Here is a 16,902-nt window from a genome sequence, read left to right as displayed (position 1 = left end):
ATGCTAGTCCTAATATCAGACCTTAGGTGATGCGTTGTGATGCTAGTCCAAATATCAGACATTAGGTGATGCTTTGTGGTGTTTGAAATGGAAATATGGATTTTGATTCTCAATTTGACTTGTTACTTGGGATAGGGATAGGGTTAACTGTGCACACTGAGATTGTCTCACAATGAAAAGTGCTTTATAAATATAAGGATTTATTTATTATTATTATTACTATTATTGTTATGATTTAAAGGTACCCTACAGTGTTAATTGTAAACACATTGAGACTGTCTCATAATGAAAAGTGCTTTATAAATATAAGTATTCATTAATTATTATTATTATTATTATTATTATAACCATTATTATTATTATTATTATTATTACTATTATTACTACTACTACTATATTTATTATTTAAACCCCAGGTACCCTAACCCTACCTTTCTTGTGATTAATTTAATTGTGTGATCATTTGAAGTTGGGGTCAGTGAGTGGAGATGTGGTTTCAGGCTCAGGGAAGTGGCTGTAGAGATCCCTCTCTCTGAAACTCTAGTCCCACATGGGCCGGAGGTTGAAGTATTATTTTGCATTTAAAGTAGGATGTTCTGCATTGACAGGTCTGGTACAGCAGGGCTCGGGTCCTTTGTAGCGGTTTAGGGAGAACTCTGTGAAGTGTGAAGAACTGTAGCAGTTCAAGGAATATGTGCAATAAAATTCTCCATCAGTGACCGCGGCCTATGCCTGCAATCCGATCTCCCTCACTGCTCTGAGAAACTATAACCATGAAACCCTAACCCTGAACTAACTATAACCCTGAACCCCAACCCTAACTAACTATAACCATAAAATCCTAACCCTAAATTAACTATAACCATAAAACCCCAATCCTAAACTAACTATAACCATAAAACCCCAACCTTGAACTAACTATAACCATAAAACCCTAACCCTAAACTAACTATAACCATAAAACCCCAACCATGAACTAAGGGCGTATTCACATATCTTAGTGCGCACCATTGATGCGCACCAAACGCGAAAGTGATACATTGTTTAATTTCTCAGCTACTGCGGTTCGCTTTCACACAGCACTTTCTTTACTCTGGTCCAAATGCACCACAAGTCACATGAAAATGCTCAGTGCTGTCATTGGTCAATATCTTTCTGGGGGCGGGTACGTCATTAAAAACTCCCGGGAAGAACGAATTTATAGCGTGCACAAGGTAGTTGCGTTGGTCCGAGGTCGCGCGCTTTCACACCATAACTGGTGCGCACAACAGTTCGGTTGAAGCCGCTCTGAGACCACCCCTTCTGGAGGGTCTCGGTGCGGCTGTTTTGGTGCGCACCTGAGTGCGATGGCTGTGCCCACACAGACCTAAACGAAGCACTCTCGGTCCCAAAGCTCGTTTGGTGCGCACTAACTAGTGTCTGTGTGAATACACCCTAACTATAACCATAAAACCCCAACCCCGAACTAACTATTACCCTGAACCCCAACCCTAAACTAACTATAACCCCGAACCCCAACCCTAAACTAACTATAACCATAAAACCCCAACATTGAACTAACTATAACCATAAAACCCCAACCCTAAAATAACTATAACCATAAAACCAAAACCCTGAACTAACTATAACCATAAAACCCCAACCCTGAACTAACTATAACCATAAAACCTCAACCCTGAACTAACTATAACCATAAAACCCCAACCCTAAACTAACTATAACCATAAAACCCCAACCCTGAACTAACTATAACCCTGAATCCCAACCCTAAATTAACTATAACTGGGTTTTAGTTACTTTAGGGTTGGGGTTCAGGGTTATAATAACCCTGAACCCCAACCCTGCCATCTCATCTCCCTGGCTGCTCTACGAGGATAAACTTTCTCTTCACCCATCTGATCCATCTTGCTCTTGATTGTTTTGCACTGTCCTGTCTTTGCTCTGTCCTGTCTTTGCACTGTCATGTCTTTGCTCTGTCCTGTCTTTGCACTGTCCTGTCTTTGCTCTGTCATGTCTTTGCACTGTCATGTCCTGCACCCTGTCCTACGTCGTCTGCAACAGCGTATGCCTGAACCCTAGGCAAATTCCTAGTATGTGTGAACCATATACATGGCTAATAAACACATCTTGAAGTTTTCCTCTAGGCTGAAAGAAACAGAGCTATATACTGTACAGTAAATAAATATATCTGAAAGAAACAGCTATATAAATAAACATGTCTGCTCCAACAACAACAATAGGACAGTTCAGGGCCTTCCTCCAGAGTCCTCATTGGTCTGTCAGATGCTCTCTGACTCGAGGAGCCGCTAGCGCCGGTCACGCTGGAGTGTGACTTCCTGGAGTGAGTGTGACTTCCTGGAGTGAGTGTGACTTCCTGCTCTGAGGGCTGGTGTTTCCCAATAGACACTGCTGGTCTGTGAACAAGGGGTTGTGTGTCAGCAGAAAAGGCCGGGAGCTCCAGTGTTTGAATGCACCTGTCATAACTGATAGGGGAGGGCCAGGCGAGGAGGATGGCTGAGATTGATATACAGAAGTGGGCTGTTTTTCGTTTTGTTTTGAGAACTGAGGGGGTTGAGGAGAATACCCAAGGCGTCCGAGTGTCAGCAGACTTCCGCCATGTGCCAGCACCTCTCTGAGGCACTTGGTTGGACCATACATATTCATAACTCTCCCCCATGGCTATTACATAATTGGAATAATTTCGCTAGTGAATGCTGTACATAAGAAGCCTATTAGGAAAGAAGAATCACACATTTGTTTGATTAACCACTAGTATTCAATAAAACAGCACAGGCATTGTAAACATGCTAAGACTACCTGTCTCCCTCCTCTCCTGGTTAGGTTACAACTGCATACAGCTGATGGCCATCATGGAACATGCTTACTACGCCAGCTTTGGATATCAAGTTACAAGTTTCTTTGCCGCTTCCAGGTAAATACCTTCACCATACGGTATCTTGACCAACTCATATACGACAAGCTTTACGCCATTTACGCTATTACAAGCTTTCGTTGTTTCTAGGTAATGTGAACAGACATATTACATTACATTACAGTCATTTAGTCAGATTTATCCAAAGCAACTTACAATAATTGCTTTTAACTTAGGTAGTCCATGTACGGTAACACTTTATGATAACACCCAGCTATAACGCTCAAAGAATATTTTTGTAAAACCATTTACAAATGTGTTCCTACACATTAGATAATATTATTTAATGCTTATCAAATCAAGTACAAACAATGTTGGTAATGCATTATGAATAATATATAAATCATTTGTAAATGTTATACAAATCTTGCTATAAATGATTTAATAATCATTTACGAATGAATAGAAATGGTTTGTTCATGATTAGTTCATTATCTACTAATGCATTATGCATAATATATAACTAATTTGTAAATGTTATACAAATATAGTTAAAAATAATGTATTAATCATTTACAAATGTATACAAATGGTTTATTCATGATTAGTTCATTATCTACTAATAGCTTATAAAGGCGTTATAGCTGGGTGTTATTATAAAGTGTTACCTCAATGGTAGAAATTCAGACACCTGGAATAATCCTGAGAGAAGGAGACACAAAGGTGGTCTAGTCGAGAGACGTATTCATGACCCCTGTCTGCCCACAGGAGTGTAAAGAGTCATGTGAAGAGTGTAAAGAGTCATGTGGAGAGTGTAAAGAGTCACATGGAGAGTGTAAAGAGTCATGTGAGTGTAAAGAGTCACTTGGAGAGTGTAAAGAGTCAGGTGGAGAGTGTAAAGAGTCACGTAGAGAGTGTAAAGAGTCATGTGAGTGTAAAGAGGCATGTGGGTATAAAGAGTCATGTGATTGTAAAGAGTCATGTGGAGAGTGTAAAGAGTCACATGGAGAGTGTAAAGAGTCATGTAGAGAGTGTAAAGAGTCATGTGAGTGTAGAGTGTCATGTGGGTGTAAAGAGTCATGTGGAGAGTGCAAAGAGTCATGTGGAGAGTGTAAAGAGTCATGTGTGCAGATCCATTTCACCCATGATTTATTCGGGGGTCGTTTGAATCCGGAGCGGCGGGGTAGCAGGAAGCAGGGTAATGCTGTCGCAGTGTGGTCGCTTAGCAAGGCTACTGATACACTGAAGGACATGACACCACGGATAATTCCGCATTGGACAATTGCATGAGGAGGTTGTGCGGTTGTGTGTGTGTGTGTGTGTGTGTGTGTGCGTGTGTGTGTGCGTGTGTGCGTGCGTGCGTGTGTGTCCAGTCGTTACGGCACGCCAGACGAGCTGAAGCAGCTGATCGATGTGGCCCACTCCCTGGGCATCGTGGTCCTGCTGGACGTGGTCCACAGCCACGCCTCCAAGAACACGGAGGACGGCCTGAACCGCTTCGACGGCTCTGACTCCTGCTACTTCCACTCACCTCCCCGGGGGGAGCACGGCCTCTGGGACAGCCGCCTCTTCAACTACTCCAGGTACTGTCTGTCTGTCTGCCTGCCTGTCTGCCTGCCTGTGTGTCCGTCTACCTGTGTGTCCTTCTACGTGTGTGTCTGTCTGTGTGTTCGTCTACCTGTGTGTCTGCCTGTGTGTCTGTCTACCTGTGTGTCTGTCTGCCTGTGTGTCTCTGTCTGTCCACGTGTCTGTCTGCCTGTCTCTCTGTCCGCGTGTCTGCCTGTCTCCCTGCCTGTCTGTCTGTCTGTCAGTCCTCCCTGTCTGCTCAGGACCCTGGTATTGGCTGCTGTGTCTGGATACCTACTGTGATCCAGGGCTGAGATTTCCAGAGGCATCGTAGCGCTACGATGAACGCCGTAGCTTACGATGAACGTAGCGCTACGATGAACGCCGTAGCTTACGATGAACGTGGCGCTACAATGCCTCTGGGAAACTCAGCCCTGGTCTCTAAGCACAGTATAGACAAGACACAGCTTTCATGTTGGAGCAGTGATTTAAAGCCTTTTACCACAGACATGTATCATCTATACTGTATATTGTGTATTCTTGGTTTCATTCTGCTGCGCTCCATTGCTGCTCTCTCCCTCCATGTCACACGGGCCTCTACTATAGATTAATAAACACGCTGTCTTGTGCATGAAATTAAGTCCTTTCATTATCAGAACAGACCTCTGATTTCATTAGACATTCTTCCACTGTGTGTTAACGTGCCGATACTAAGCTGATTTTGGTGGGTTGGCACCTGTTGACAAGAAAAGTATGGGATGTCTGGTTGAAATGAGTCATGCTGCAGTTAGTGTTGAGGTGACATTTTCTGTGTTGTGGATGCTGTCCTGAAGTAGCTTTGTTCCCCACAGTACATCCATCCATTGGTGAGCCTGCACTTGCACACTCCTACTGCAAGTGAGTGCATTAACGTTACCGTGAACAGCGTGAACGTGGCAAAACGTAGATTGGCTATCCCAGCATCCCACAGCATCTCCACATCCCCGATGATACGTGATAGTGTACCTCATACTGTGCCTGCTCGCTAGCCGAAGCAGAATGCATACGGCACCAACATGACGCAGGCTTCATCTTCCAGCGCGTCCCGAACAGGCGCGCATGTGAAGCTCCCAGTGCTGTGGAATTTGGGGAGTTTAAGTTCCCTCAAAGTCTCTTAGATCTTGCCATTAAGAGGCCAGCCAGACGGGTGTTGAATTTCAATGAATTATGAATAGAGATAATGATAACATTGCAAGGCAGTGGCAGCCTGGAGTAATGCTGGAGATGTGTGGACTCCCCGATAATTGCAGAGGAGATGAGGGAACAAGGAGTGTGTCGGCAAATCCTCTCCAGTCGGAGGCTGTTTTCTGACCCGGGCGGGGTCTCACTTTGTACCAAAGCTATTGATTGGTGTTGTTGTATCCCTGCTAATGAAGTGCGCCTCTGTCTCAGGGAAATGATCCCACCACACATTAAAGGGGAACCAGCACTGTTCAGTCTATCAAACGCCTTTTTCAACTCTCATTTAATAAGTGTACGTTGGCGAACGGCAGCCTGCAATACATTAGGCAGTGTTTAGTGTCAGGCATGGAGGCTATAATAAGAGTGCAAAGCCGGGCCTTCATTACTTATTGAACTCTCCTGCTATCAGAAGCGCTCATTAGACTCGGGGCAGACATATGCCACGAGCGGAAGGCGTCTGAAGAGTCGTTTGTCAAACCCCAGAGGAGCGCAGCAGACTCTCGGTCTCAGTTCATTTGTCTTTTTTTGTCCTGCGCCCCGGCCCGTGTGGATGCATCTTTGTGTCAGGCTTCCTGCTCGAGAGGACGTGACTCTGTGGGTAGCCAGGAGCGCGCCGCCTCAGATGCAATCTGTTTTAATCAGCCAACCCTGATACCATGTGACCGCGAGCGGACCGTGACACTCCCACCGGGAGGCTGACTGACAACGACGACGGCAGCCATGTCTGTGTTCTCTGCTGCTCCCTGGGGCCTTCACCTCCTCTCCCACGGCTTCCTCCAACGCCCAACGCTGATTAATTGCTCTCATACTACATTCAACACAGCCAGACAAGAAAGGAGTCTGCCGTGCTGGTTTCCAAAGCAAGAGTGTCTGGAACAGGTTTACCTTGGCAAGCATCGGTGCGTCAACACTCAGGTGTATGCTGGGATATCGGGAGAGTTCTGGAAGTCTGAATACGACCTCAAGCTGAGAGGTGTGGGCGGAGTTTCACACAGGTCTCTTGAGGACAAAAAGGTGTATTCATCTTTTTTTGGTCAAAAGTAAATGTCCTCTTATTCCATGGTCTGAAACCAGCAGCTTAAATGATTCAAACTGGCTGGAATATTGAAATGGCATTGTAGGCTCAATAAACACGTGGATTACTGGGAGGGCTCATCTCTCAATGGGACTGGAGCTGAAATATGAATGTCAGGAAGTTCTTAGGACATTTTCAGGAGGTTGCGTTCATTAATATATACACTATATGTTAAGACAGAAAAAACTGTCTCCCTTCATCAGAATGTACATGTAAAGTAAATACAACTATAGTTGTATTAGAGTAGAGAGTATCCAGGCAGGAGCTATGCATTATGGCATTTTTAACGCTCCTACTGTATAATAGGCCTGTTCAAAGAGGGGCAAGGACTTGAAGATCGAACAGACAGACAGACAGGCAGGCAGGCAGGCAGATGAATTGACAAGCAGGCAGACAGACAGGCAGGCCGACGAATAGACAGACGGACAGACAGACAGAACTGTCTGCCTATCTGTCTGTCGGTCTGCCTGCCTGTTTGTCTGTCTGCCTGCCTGTCTGCCTGTTTCTCTGTCTGCCCGTCTCTGTCTGTGTCTGTCTGTGTCTGTCTGCATCTACCTGCCTGTCTGTCTGTCTGCCTGACTGTTTGTCTGTAGAATGGTGTTCAGGCAGGCTAGGCATGCTTTCAGGCCCACAATAAAGCCAGCCTTTCTGTGGCCCAGTAGATGTGAGCCATGTGAGAGGTCTGATGTGGGCTCCTCCAGCTGCAGATGTGAGAGGTCTGATGAGGGCTCCTCCAGTAGATGTGAGCCATGTGAGAGGTCTGATGAGGGCCAGATGGGAGCCATGTGAGAGGTCTGATCTGGGCTCCTCCAGTAGATGTGAGCCATGTGAGAGGTCTGATGAGGGCCAGATGTGAGCCATGTGAGAGGTCTGATGTGGGCCAGATGTGAGCCATGTGAGAGGTCTGATGTGGGCTCCTCCAGTAGATGTGAGAGGTCTGATGTGAGCCATGTGAGAGGTCTGATGTGGGCTTCTCCAGTAGATGTGAGCCATGTGAGAGGTCTGATGTGGGCCAGATGTGAGCCATGTGAGAGGTCTGATGAAGACTCCTCCAGTAGATGTGAGCCATGTGAGAGGTCTGATGTGGGCCAGATGTGAGCCATGTGAGAGGTCTGATGTGGGCCAGATGTGAGCCATGTGAGAGGTCTGATGTGAGCCATCTGAGAGGTCTGATGAGGGCTCCTCCAGTAGCCAGCCCGCTCTTATACTGTGTCCATCCCAAATTGGATTACTTGCATCCATTTATGTGTGCATGAAATTCTTAGATATGGATAAAGACCCTGGGCCTGGGATGACAGAGCCCCTTCAACTCCTCTCCACGGTCCCATGCTGTGAGAGATGATGTGTCCGTTTACATAATTTGGTCTTTGACATGACTGCTGTACACACAGCTAGCTACAGTATGGCTGATGCAGGATATAGAATCTAAAAAATGCTATACAGAGCCATGTGTAACAGTAGAAGAACCATATGAACACATGTTCCAGATATAACTATTTCTGGTCAAAGAAAGAACAATTAGGGTTTCAAACAGCACCCTACTGTACATACCTGAAAATGGTTTGATTTTGAAGGTAGGCTAAGTCTACTACTGTGCCATGATGAGGGGCCAGGTCATTTAGAATGTGCCTGTTGAATAAAACAATGTAAGAAAAGCATGTTACATTTAAAAAAAAAAAAAAACTAATTCTGATACCCGTTGGAGAACTCTGGACACCAGCTAAATACTGTACATCTGCTATCACTCCAGCCCATCCAATCAACTTATCTGCTAAGTTGTTTCTCTTCATAATGTCAGTCTGAATGCATTCTTGCAACAAATATTCATAGTGTCATGTTTAACTTAAAGGGGTGCTATGCAAACCATTGATTTTCTGTTTTGAGTGTTGAGGTGCTTGAAATAAGATTCACAAAAAAAGGGCCATGGTTTAGAACAGTGTGGGAACCACTGTCCTATAGCACTCTTTTTTTAGTGTGTTTACAATTAACTGATTTATTGGGCATGTGTTAAACACTGAATGGATAGTAGCACATTATGTGACAACCACGAGGAAACCGGGGGGGACTTATCACCCGACCAAGCAACGAGACGGACTCAGGCGGCAAGTTAGGCCTGGATGGGCGTTTATTCAAAAAAGGAAAGTGCTCAAAAGGAAAAGTATTCCTCATCGGTGTCGGCTGGCTTAGGTCCTCCTCGGTGGGGTTCTCCGTTGCGCGCACGCCAGGCGCCCTGCGTCAGGAGAAACAAGAATATTGCGTCAGAAAAACCGTTACAGAAAGTGTGGAGCAGCTAGCTCTGGTACGTCTCACCACGACTGTGTTTTCTCCCCTTCGGTCAGACAAGCATACTCCAGGAGCTTGCTCTAGCGCCTCGTTGAGAGGGGTCAGGGAAGAAAAGCTTTTGATTCGGTCTCCTCCTGCTCCCTTTTATCCCGGGGATCCTCGGCCACGGATTAGGAGCAGGTGTGTGGTTGCAGGTCTCTCCCTCTGATGGGGAAAGTGGCTGCAGGTGTGTTCTCCGGCTAAACTGTCCATGGTGCTGAAGTGTGTCGGTCGCTGGCCGGGGTGCTGAAGTGTGTCAATCGCTGTCCATGGTGCTGAAGTGTGTCGGTCGCTGGCCGTGGTGCTGAAGTGTGTCGGTCGCTGGCCGTGGTGCTGAAGTGTGTCGGTCGCTGGCCGCGGTGCTGAAGTGTGTCGATCGCTGTCCATGGTGCTGAAGCGCGTTGACCAGGGCACGTCCCTCCGACTGCCGCTCCCTCCACTCTGGGGGTGTCACAACTAGTAGTCGTACTTTTGCTGTTTGCACTCTGCTGTGCAGGGGCGGGGATCCTGGGGGGGTCAGGGGGGACATGTCCCCCCCAATATTTGAGATCATTAAAATTGTCCCCCCCCAATATTTAGATTGGAGTAGTGGCATTTAAATGACCATACAGCCGCGTAGGAAGATGTCCCCCCAATATTTACTCTTGTAATATTTCATTGTAAATGTCCCCCCCAAAGTTGGATACAGATCCCCGTCACTGCTGCTGTGTCTGAGCATACGGTAGGCTTGCGTCGAGGAGGCTGATCACAGTGTCAGTTCTGACTATAAATCTGCTCCATTTGGGCATGACAGCCTGTTAGGACGTCAGCTTAGTTCAGAGACAGTTTAGCTTGACGCTCTCTCTGCAATTTCTTTATGACATGCTCCGATTCCTTATCTGCCTCTGAACTGGTGAACATGATGTCTCCACTGCATTGGCACCAGCACCAGAAGAGTTCATACCTTTGGAATCTGGCACATTGGAATCTTTTTTAAATGTTTTAAATGATCCTCCTTATTTGTCCTTTTTGGCCCAACAAATGGCCCAACAAGTACCATCCAAATGTACCATCCATAAGTCTGTCGAGCATGGTCGTTTGAGCGTCTCATCTTGTGAAATGACTAGTCATCTTTTTGAATGTGCTTGCTTGTATCTGCAGCTTGACTGCAATGTTGTGAAACAGTACAGGTGTTTAATTATCCCCTCTCCTGTGCGAAACACAGCATGTAAATTAGCTGGTAGCTTCCGTTCGGTGTGACCACAACTTCTCCCACCTCCCCAATCAGACTGGCTACTCATGACTCATCTCTCTCTCTCTCTCTCTCTCTCTCTCTCTCGCTCTCTCTCTCTCTCTCTCTCTCTCTCTCTCTCTCTCTGGGAATATGTTTTGATGAGTTGATGATGATGAGGAGCGGAGGGAGGCAGCAAACCTGATTGATAATAGTAGGCCGGTATGCATCTACACAGTGAGCCAGTAACATGTTAAGCAATCTGAATGTGAAAGATGCTCGAATAGACGATGTCAAGTTTCATGTTGCTGGAGACTTTTCTTTTCTTAACGTGAAATAATGTTACATTTGCTCTGGTGAGGTTTTGCTAGCTCACCATATGATGAGACATTTTGATAATGTCACCCTCATTCCCCAGCACTCTTCCTCACCAGGAATGGAAATGGTACTTTCCTCCAGTGATGTAGGACCGGGTGATGGACGGCTTGTAGGTCTTAGTGTGGCGGCTTGGTTTCATCCTCTGCTTCGGTCTCTCTCTGGCCACTCACTCTCTCTCCACAGGAGAACACAGTGTATCTGCGCTGTGATTGGCTGTGTGCAGTGGGGTGTGTGTGTGTGGGGGGGGGGGCGGTGTTTGTGTGTGTGGGAGGGGGTGGGGGTGGGGTTCTATTCACGGGGGCTGTTGCTTAACCCCTAAAGGCCAATTTATACTTCCTCGTACGACACTTTTGAAAGTGTCGACAGACAGAAATGACGTATCTGTCGACACTTTTTTGTGTTGGACAGGGGTGTCTTGCACCCACCAAACTTTCTAATGTCGCAGACGCCGTCACTTTCGTTGCACAGCTGTGATTGGATAGTTAGAAAGAAGGCACGTTCGTTGCCATGGATCAATCAGCCTCGCGTCTGCAAGTTACCATGGAGGTGATCAGACGCTTCGCTGAAGTATAAAACTCTGGCGCTAACCTACAGGGCAATGAAAGGAACAGCCCCCTCCTACCTCCAGGCCATGGTCAAACCCTACACCCCCTCCCGACCGCTACACTCTGCTACCTCAGGGCGACTGGTTGCCCCATCACTCCGAGGCTCCTGCGGTCGATCGACACGGTCACAGCTCTTCTCTGTCCTGGCCCCGCAGTGGTGGAGTGAACTGCCCACTGATGTCAGGACAGCAGAGTCGCTGCCCATCTTTCGTCGCAGGCTCAAAACTCATCTCTTCAAGAAGTACTACAACAATCCTCCCGCCTAAGCACTTATTGTATTTTATTGCATTATATTATATTGCACTGTACTTTAGATTGCTATTCTTGCACTTTGCCTTCAGCACTAGATTATGCTTTTAGTCACTTGTTTTAGATAGAAGATGCACTTGTGAGTTCTGGCAAGTAGTAGTACATTGGCTCTTCCTACGTTAAATGCAATTATTGTTAGTCGCTTTGGATAAAAGTGTCTGCTAAATGACTGTAATGTAATGTAATGTAATGTATAAATGCTAAATGTCAACAAAAAAAAATCTGTCAACAAACATTTGTCGTACAACAACTGAGTATGAATTAGGCTTTACCCTCAAGGCAAGGCAAGGCAAGGCAAGTTTATTTATATAGCACATTTCAGCCACAGGGCAATTCAAGGTGCTTTACATGAGACATTAAAAGCATTAAAACAAAAAGCAAGACATTATAGACATTTAAAACAAAAGGCAGGACAAATTAAAAGCATTAAAACAAAAAGCAAGTCATTATAGACATTTAAACAAAAAGCAGGACAAATAGAATATAGGAATAAAAGTTACAGTGCAGTATACTGGTAAACATAGCTCCTCTTAGAAAGCAGTGGCAAAAAGAAAAGTCTTCAGGCTTGTTTTAAAAGAACCAAGAGTTGCAGCAGACCTGCAGTTTTCTGGAAGTTTGTTCCAGATATGTGGAGCATAAAAACTGAATGCTGCTTCTCCATGTTTTGTTTTAACTCTGGGGACAGAAAGCAGACCTGTGCCAGACGACCTGAGGGGTCTGGATGGTTCATAGCATATGAGCAGATCAGAGATATATTTTGGCCCTAGACCATTCAGTGCTTTATAAACCAACAGCAGTATTTTAAAGTCAATTCTTTGACAGACAGGAAGCCAGTGTAAAGACCTTAGTACTGGTGTGATATGCTCCACTTTCTTAGTCTAAGTGAGGACTCGAGCAGCAGCGTTCTGAATCAGCTGCAGCTGTCTGATCGATTTTTTAGAGAGACCTGTATACATGCCGTTACAGTAGTCGAGTCTACTGAAGATAAACGCATGGACAAGTTTTTCCAAATCCTTCTGGGACATAAATCCTTTGATCCTTGATATATTCTTCAGGTGATAGTAGGCTGACTTTGTAATTGACTTAATGTGGCTGTTGAAATTCAGGTCTGAGTCCATGACTACACCAAGATTTCTGGCTTCGTTTGTGGTTTTTAGCATTACTGATTGAAGTTGAGCACTGACTTTTAATCGTTCTTCTTTGGCTCCAAAGACAATTACTTCAGTTTTATTTTTGTTTAGTTGGAGAAAGTTCTGGCACATCCAATCATTGATTTGTTGAATGCACTTACTCAGCGCTTGTATGGGATTATAGTCTCCTGGTGATATAGTTATATAAATTTGTGTGTCATCTGCATAGCTATGGTAACATATTTTGTTGTTTTCCATAATTTGAGTTAGTGGGAGCATGTAAATGTTGAACAGAAGAGGCCCCAGGATGGAGCCTTGGGGAACTCCACAGGTCATTTTTGTCAGCTCAGATTTGTAATTGCCTATAGACACAAAATAATCCCTGTCCTTTAAGTAGGATTCAAACCAATCTAACACTGTACCAGAAATTCCCAACCAATTTTCCAGTCGGCCTAGTAGTATGTTGTGGTCTACCGTGTCGAACGCAGCGCTGAGATCCAGTAATACTAAGACTGAGATTTTGCCATTATCTGTGTTTAAATGGATGTCATTAAATACCTTAATTAGAGCAGTCTCGGTGCTGTGGTGTGGTCGAAATCCTGACTGGAAGACATCAAAGCCATTACTTAGTGCCAGGAAGTTATTCAGTTGTTGGAAAACAACCTTTTCAATTATTTTGCTTAGAAATGGGAGGTTTGATATGGGCCTATAATTGTTCATTTGTGAGCTGTCTAGATTATTCTTTTTTAAGAGTGGCTTGATGACTGCAGTTTTCAGGGTATGTGGGAACACACCTGAAAGAAGAGATGTGTTTACAATTTGTAGTAAATCAGAGGCCATGCAGTTGGATACAGTTTTGAAGAAGTCTGTAGGTAGAACATCAAGGCAACAGGTGGAGGATTTCAGATATTGTATAGTGTCACCCAGGGTTTTATGGTTGATCGGATTAAATTGTGTCATGGTATTGATTTTAAGTGGACACTGTGACGACACATGTCCTGTACCTGGAATGGAGGCAATAACTGCTTGTCTAATTTTCTGAATTTTGTCAGTGAAGAATGAGGCAAATTCATTGCAGGCCCTGGTGGATAGAAGTTCAGAGGCTACTGACACAGGAGGGTTTGTCAGCCTATCAACAGTGGCAAACAAAGCACGCGCATTGTTATGGTTTTTGGTGATGATGTCAGAAAAGAAGGTCTGCCGTGCATTTCTCAGCTCCATATTATAAATGCGAAGTCTCTCTTTATAGATGTCATAATGAACATGGAGATTTGTTTTTCGCCATCTGCGTTCAGATTTCCGACACTCTCTCTTTTCTATTCTGACCAGCATGGCGTTTCTCCATGGAGATCTTCTCTTACCAGAGACCACCTTCACCTTAGTGGGTGCAACGGCGTCAATAATGTTTGTAATTTTAACATTGAAATTATCTACAAGCTCATTGACTGAGGCCATAGAGAGGGCAGGTGTGGACGAGAAAGCCTGAGTAAATATCTCACTGGTTTTTTCAGTGATGTGCCGTTTTGAGATAACCTTTGATTGAGAATTTGTGTGCATGGAGATAGTACTCTCAACGAAAACACAGGAATGATCAGAGAGCGCAACATCAGACACCTGAACCTTAGAAATATTCAGACCTTTGGTGATGATTAAGTCCAGAGTGTGCCCCTTGTTGTGTGTGGGCTCCGTCACATGCTGAGTCAGTCCATAGTTATCAAGGACACAACCTAGCTCTTTAGTCCCTCTGCCCTGAGGGTTGTCAACATGGATGTTAAAATCACCAACAATAACCACACAGTCAAAGTCAATGCAGACAGTAGACAACAGTTCAGCAAAGTCATCAAAGAAGTTTGGACAGTATTTGGGTGGCCTGTAGATGTTTAGAAATATGGCTCGAGAAGAGGAATTCAACTGAAGAGCCACATATTCAAAGGAACCAAAATTTCCATAACACATCTGCTTACATTGGAGGGAGTCATTAAACAAGATGGCTACTCCACCTCCTTTCTTATGCACTCTAGCCTCGCTCATAAAGCTGAAGTTGGGAGGAGTTGACTCAATAAGAACAGCTGCACTGTTACCTTGGTCTAGCCAAGTTTCAGTTAAAAACATAAAATCAAGATTGTGGTTGGTGATAAAATCATTGATTAAAAATGTCTTTCCTGTTAAAGATCTGACATTTAATAAAGCTAAGTTTAGTGTGCTGAGGGTATTATCTGCACATTTCTCTGTGATAGTTTGTGGCTGACGAGGAATAGATACTAAATTTGATACGTTTGTAGAGCCGGTTGAGTGTTTCCTGTTACTTAGCAGATTCACCATTGTTTTTCTATTACCTATCAAGACAGGAATTGAGGAAGATACCATCACGTTGGGTCCTGGCTTGTCCTGGAAGGGGTCATGAGTGCCATTAGCCTTGTAGCCTGGACCCAGTACATATCAGTTAGAGCTTGCTGTATTTTGTAAAAAAGTAACTGAATGTGCTGTGCCTTTATCAGGCTGGGCCCGGCAGGGGGTAAGGGCGGTTGGGAGCGCGTAATACAGCGAGTGAAGGTGCTTGCTGGTGGATGCCGGTGAGAGGAAGCAAGTGAGAGACTCCCCCTCTTGGGGGGTGGATCCTCACATTCAGCATCACACCTGTCAGGCAACATTGGACAGACTGGGCCGGGTCAGACAACACTGGACCAGACAGAACCAGGTCAGACAACACTGGACCAGACAGTACCAGGTCAGACAGTACCAGGTCAGACAGAACCAGGTCAGACAACACTGGACCAGACAGAACCAGGTCAGACAGTACCAGGTCAGACAGTACTGGACCAGACAGAACCAGGTCAGACAACACTGGACCAGACAGTACCAGGTCAGACAGAACCAGGTCAGACAGAACCAGGTCAGACAGTACTGGACCAGACAGAACCAGGTCAGACAGAGTTAGGAGATGGCAGCAGTGCAGAGTGCATCTGTAATGTGAGGACACAGTCTGTGGGAGACATTCAGGCTGACGACCAGGGTGCACCATAGGACTATTTAAATACATTGCATTATATTGCAGTACCACCCAATTCTATTTCAGTGCTAGGAGGGTGATACTCCAGGACATATTTGAATTAATTGTCGCCCAGAGACTGTGTACTCTCCACTCCCAGCTCCTCTGTGGTGGGGGGGGGGCTGTCTGAGGACGGCCTATCGCACCCTTCAGAGAGGCTGCCTCAGTTCAAAGCGATCCGAAATGAACGTGACTCATGGGCTGCCTCCTCAACGGTCCACTGCGGTCCGTCTCCAAACAAGCGTAGTGAATATGGGAGCAGCTCATTACACATAATGCGTAGCGGTACCAGACCTAACCTGTACCCAGGCCTCCAGACCCCCCCCTCCCCTCCCCGGACCCTCCAGGCAGCTCATAGGCCAGATCATAGCCCATGGGCCCTAATTTGGTTGAATCAGAACGCTGTCGGTAACTCCGACACAACGTGTGGACGGTGGTGCTTTTGATTAAGCAGTGTCTAACACAGTTTCGGTAATTTTGTGACCTAGGATAACCCTAGGATGACCCTGGGATGACCCTAGACCCCTAGGCACTCCCGGCGCGGTTGTAAAATATGTTTAATGGTCTGCACTTAATATAGCGCTTTTTATCCAAAGCGCTTTATAATGAAGGTCTCTCATTAACCCATTCACACACACATTCACACACCAATGCCGGCAGCTGCCATGCGAGGGGCTAGCCTGCTCATTGGGAGCAATTTGGGGTTCAATGTCTCGCCCAAGGACACCTCGACATGTGGACAGGTGGAGGCGGGATTCGAACCCCTACCCTATGATCATCGAACGACCCGCTCTATAACTGAGCCACAGCCGCCCAACTTAATCCAACTTCTTTCCAAAACAAGTTGGATAAACGTTAAAAAAATACACATGGGTATGGTGGGGGTTTGGTTTCATAATGGCCAATGAGAATGCCTATTTTCTGTATCTATAAATACCAGTGCACCAGAGATCTGGACATCAATCAATCAATCAATCAATCAATCAATCAAAGCTTTATTTGTATAGCGCATTTCATACCCAGAGGCAACACAATGCGCTTTACAGAGAACAAGGGAGGTGGGCATACGACCCACCCCTACATATTCCAGAGGGAAGCAAAAAAACAGTCATAGAGACATAGGGGCGAATTCACTAAAGCGGAATTGCGGCCGTTAATTGCACCA

General features: G+C 45.4%; 1 protein-coding gene across 1 annotated transcript in view; it reads left to right on the top strand.

Moving 5' to 3' along the window:
* gbe1b (glucan (1,4-alpha-), branching enzyme 1b) overlaps nt 1-16,902 on the top strand; it is a 119,775-nt gene that overhangs the window by 30,824 nt on the left and 72,049 nt on the right. The window contains exons 6-7 of the mRNA XM_084446998.1: nt 2,842-2,932; nt 4,246-4,455. Of these exons, the coding sequence (XP_084303124.1) occupies nt 2,842-2,932; nt 4,246-4,455 (301 nt within the window). The remainder of the gene's footprint in view (nt 1-2,841; nt 2,933-4,245; nt 4,456-16,902) is intronic.

This window comes from Borostomias antarcticus, assembly GCF_949987555.1.
Source record: "Borostomias antarcticus genome assembly, chromosome: 1".
Lineage (NCBI taxonomy): Eukaryota > Metazoa > Chordata > Actinopteri > Stomiiformes > Stomiidae > Borostomias > Borostomias antarcticus.
Note: the sequence above shows the minus strand (reverse complement) of the source record. Positions and strands in the feature narration are given on the sequence as shown.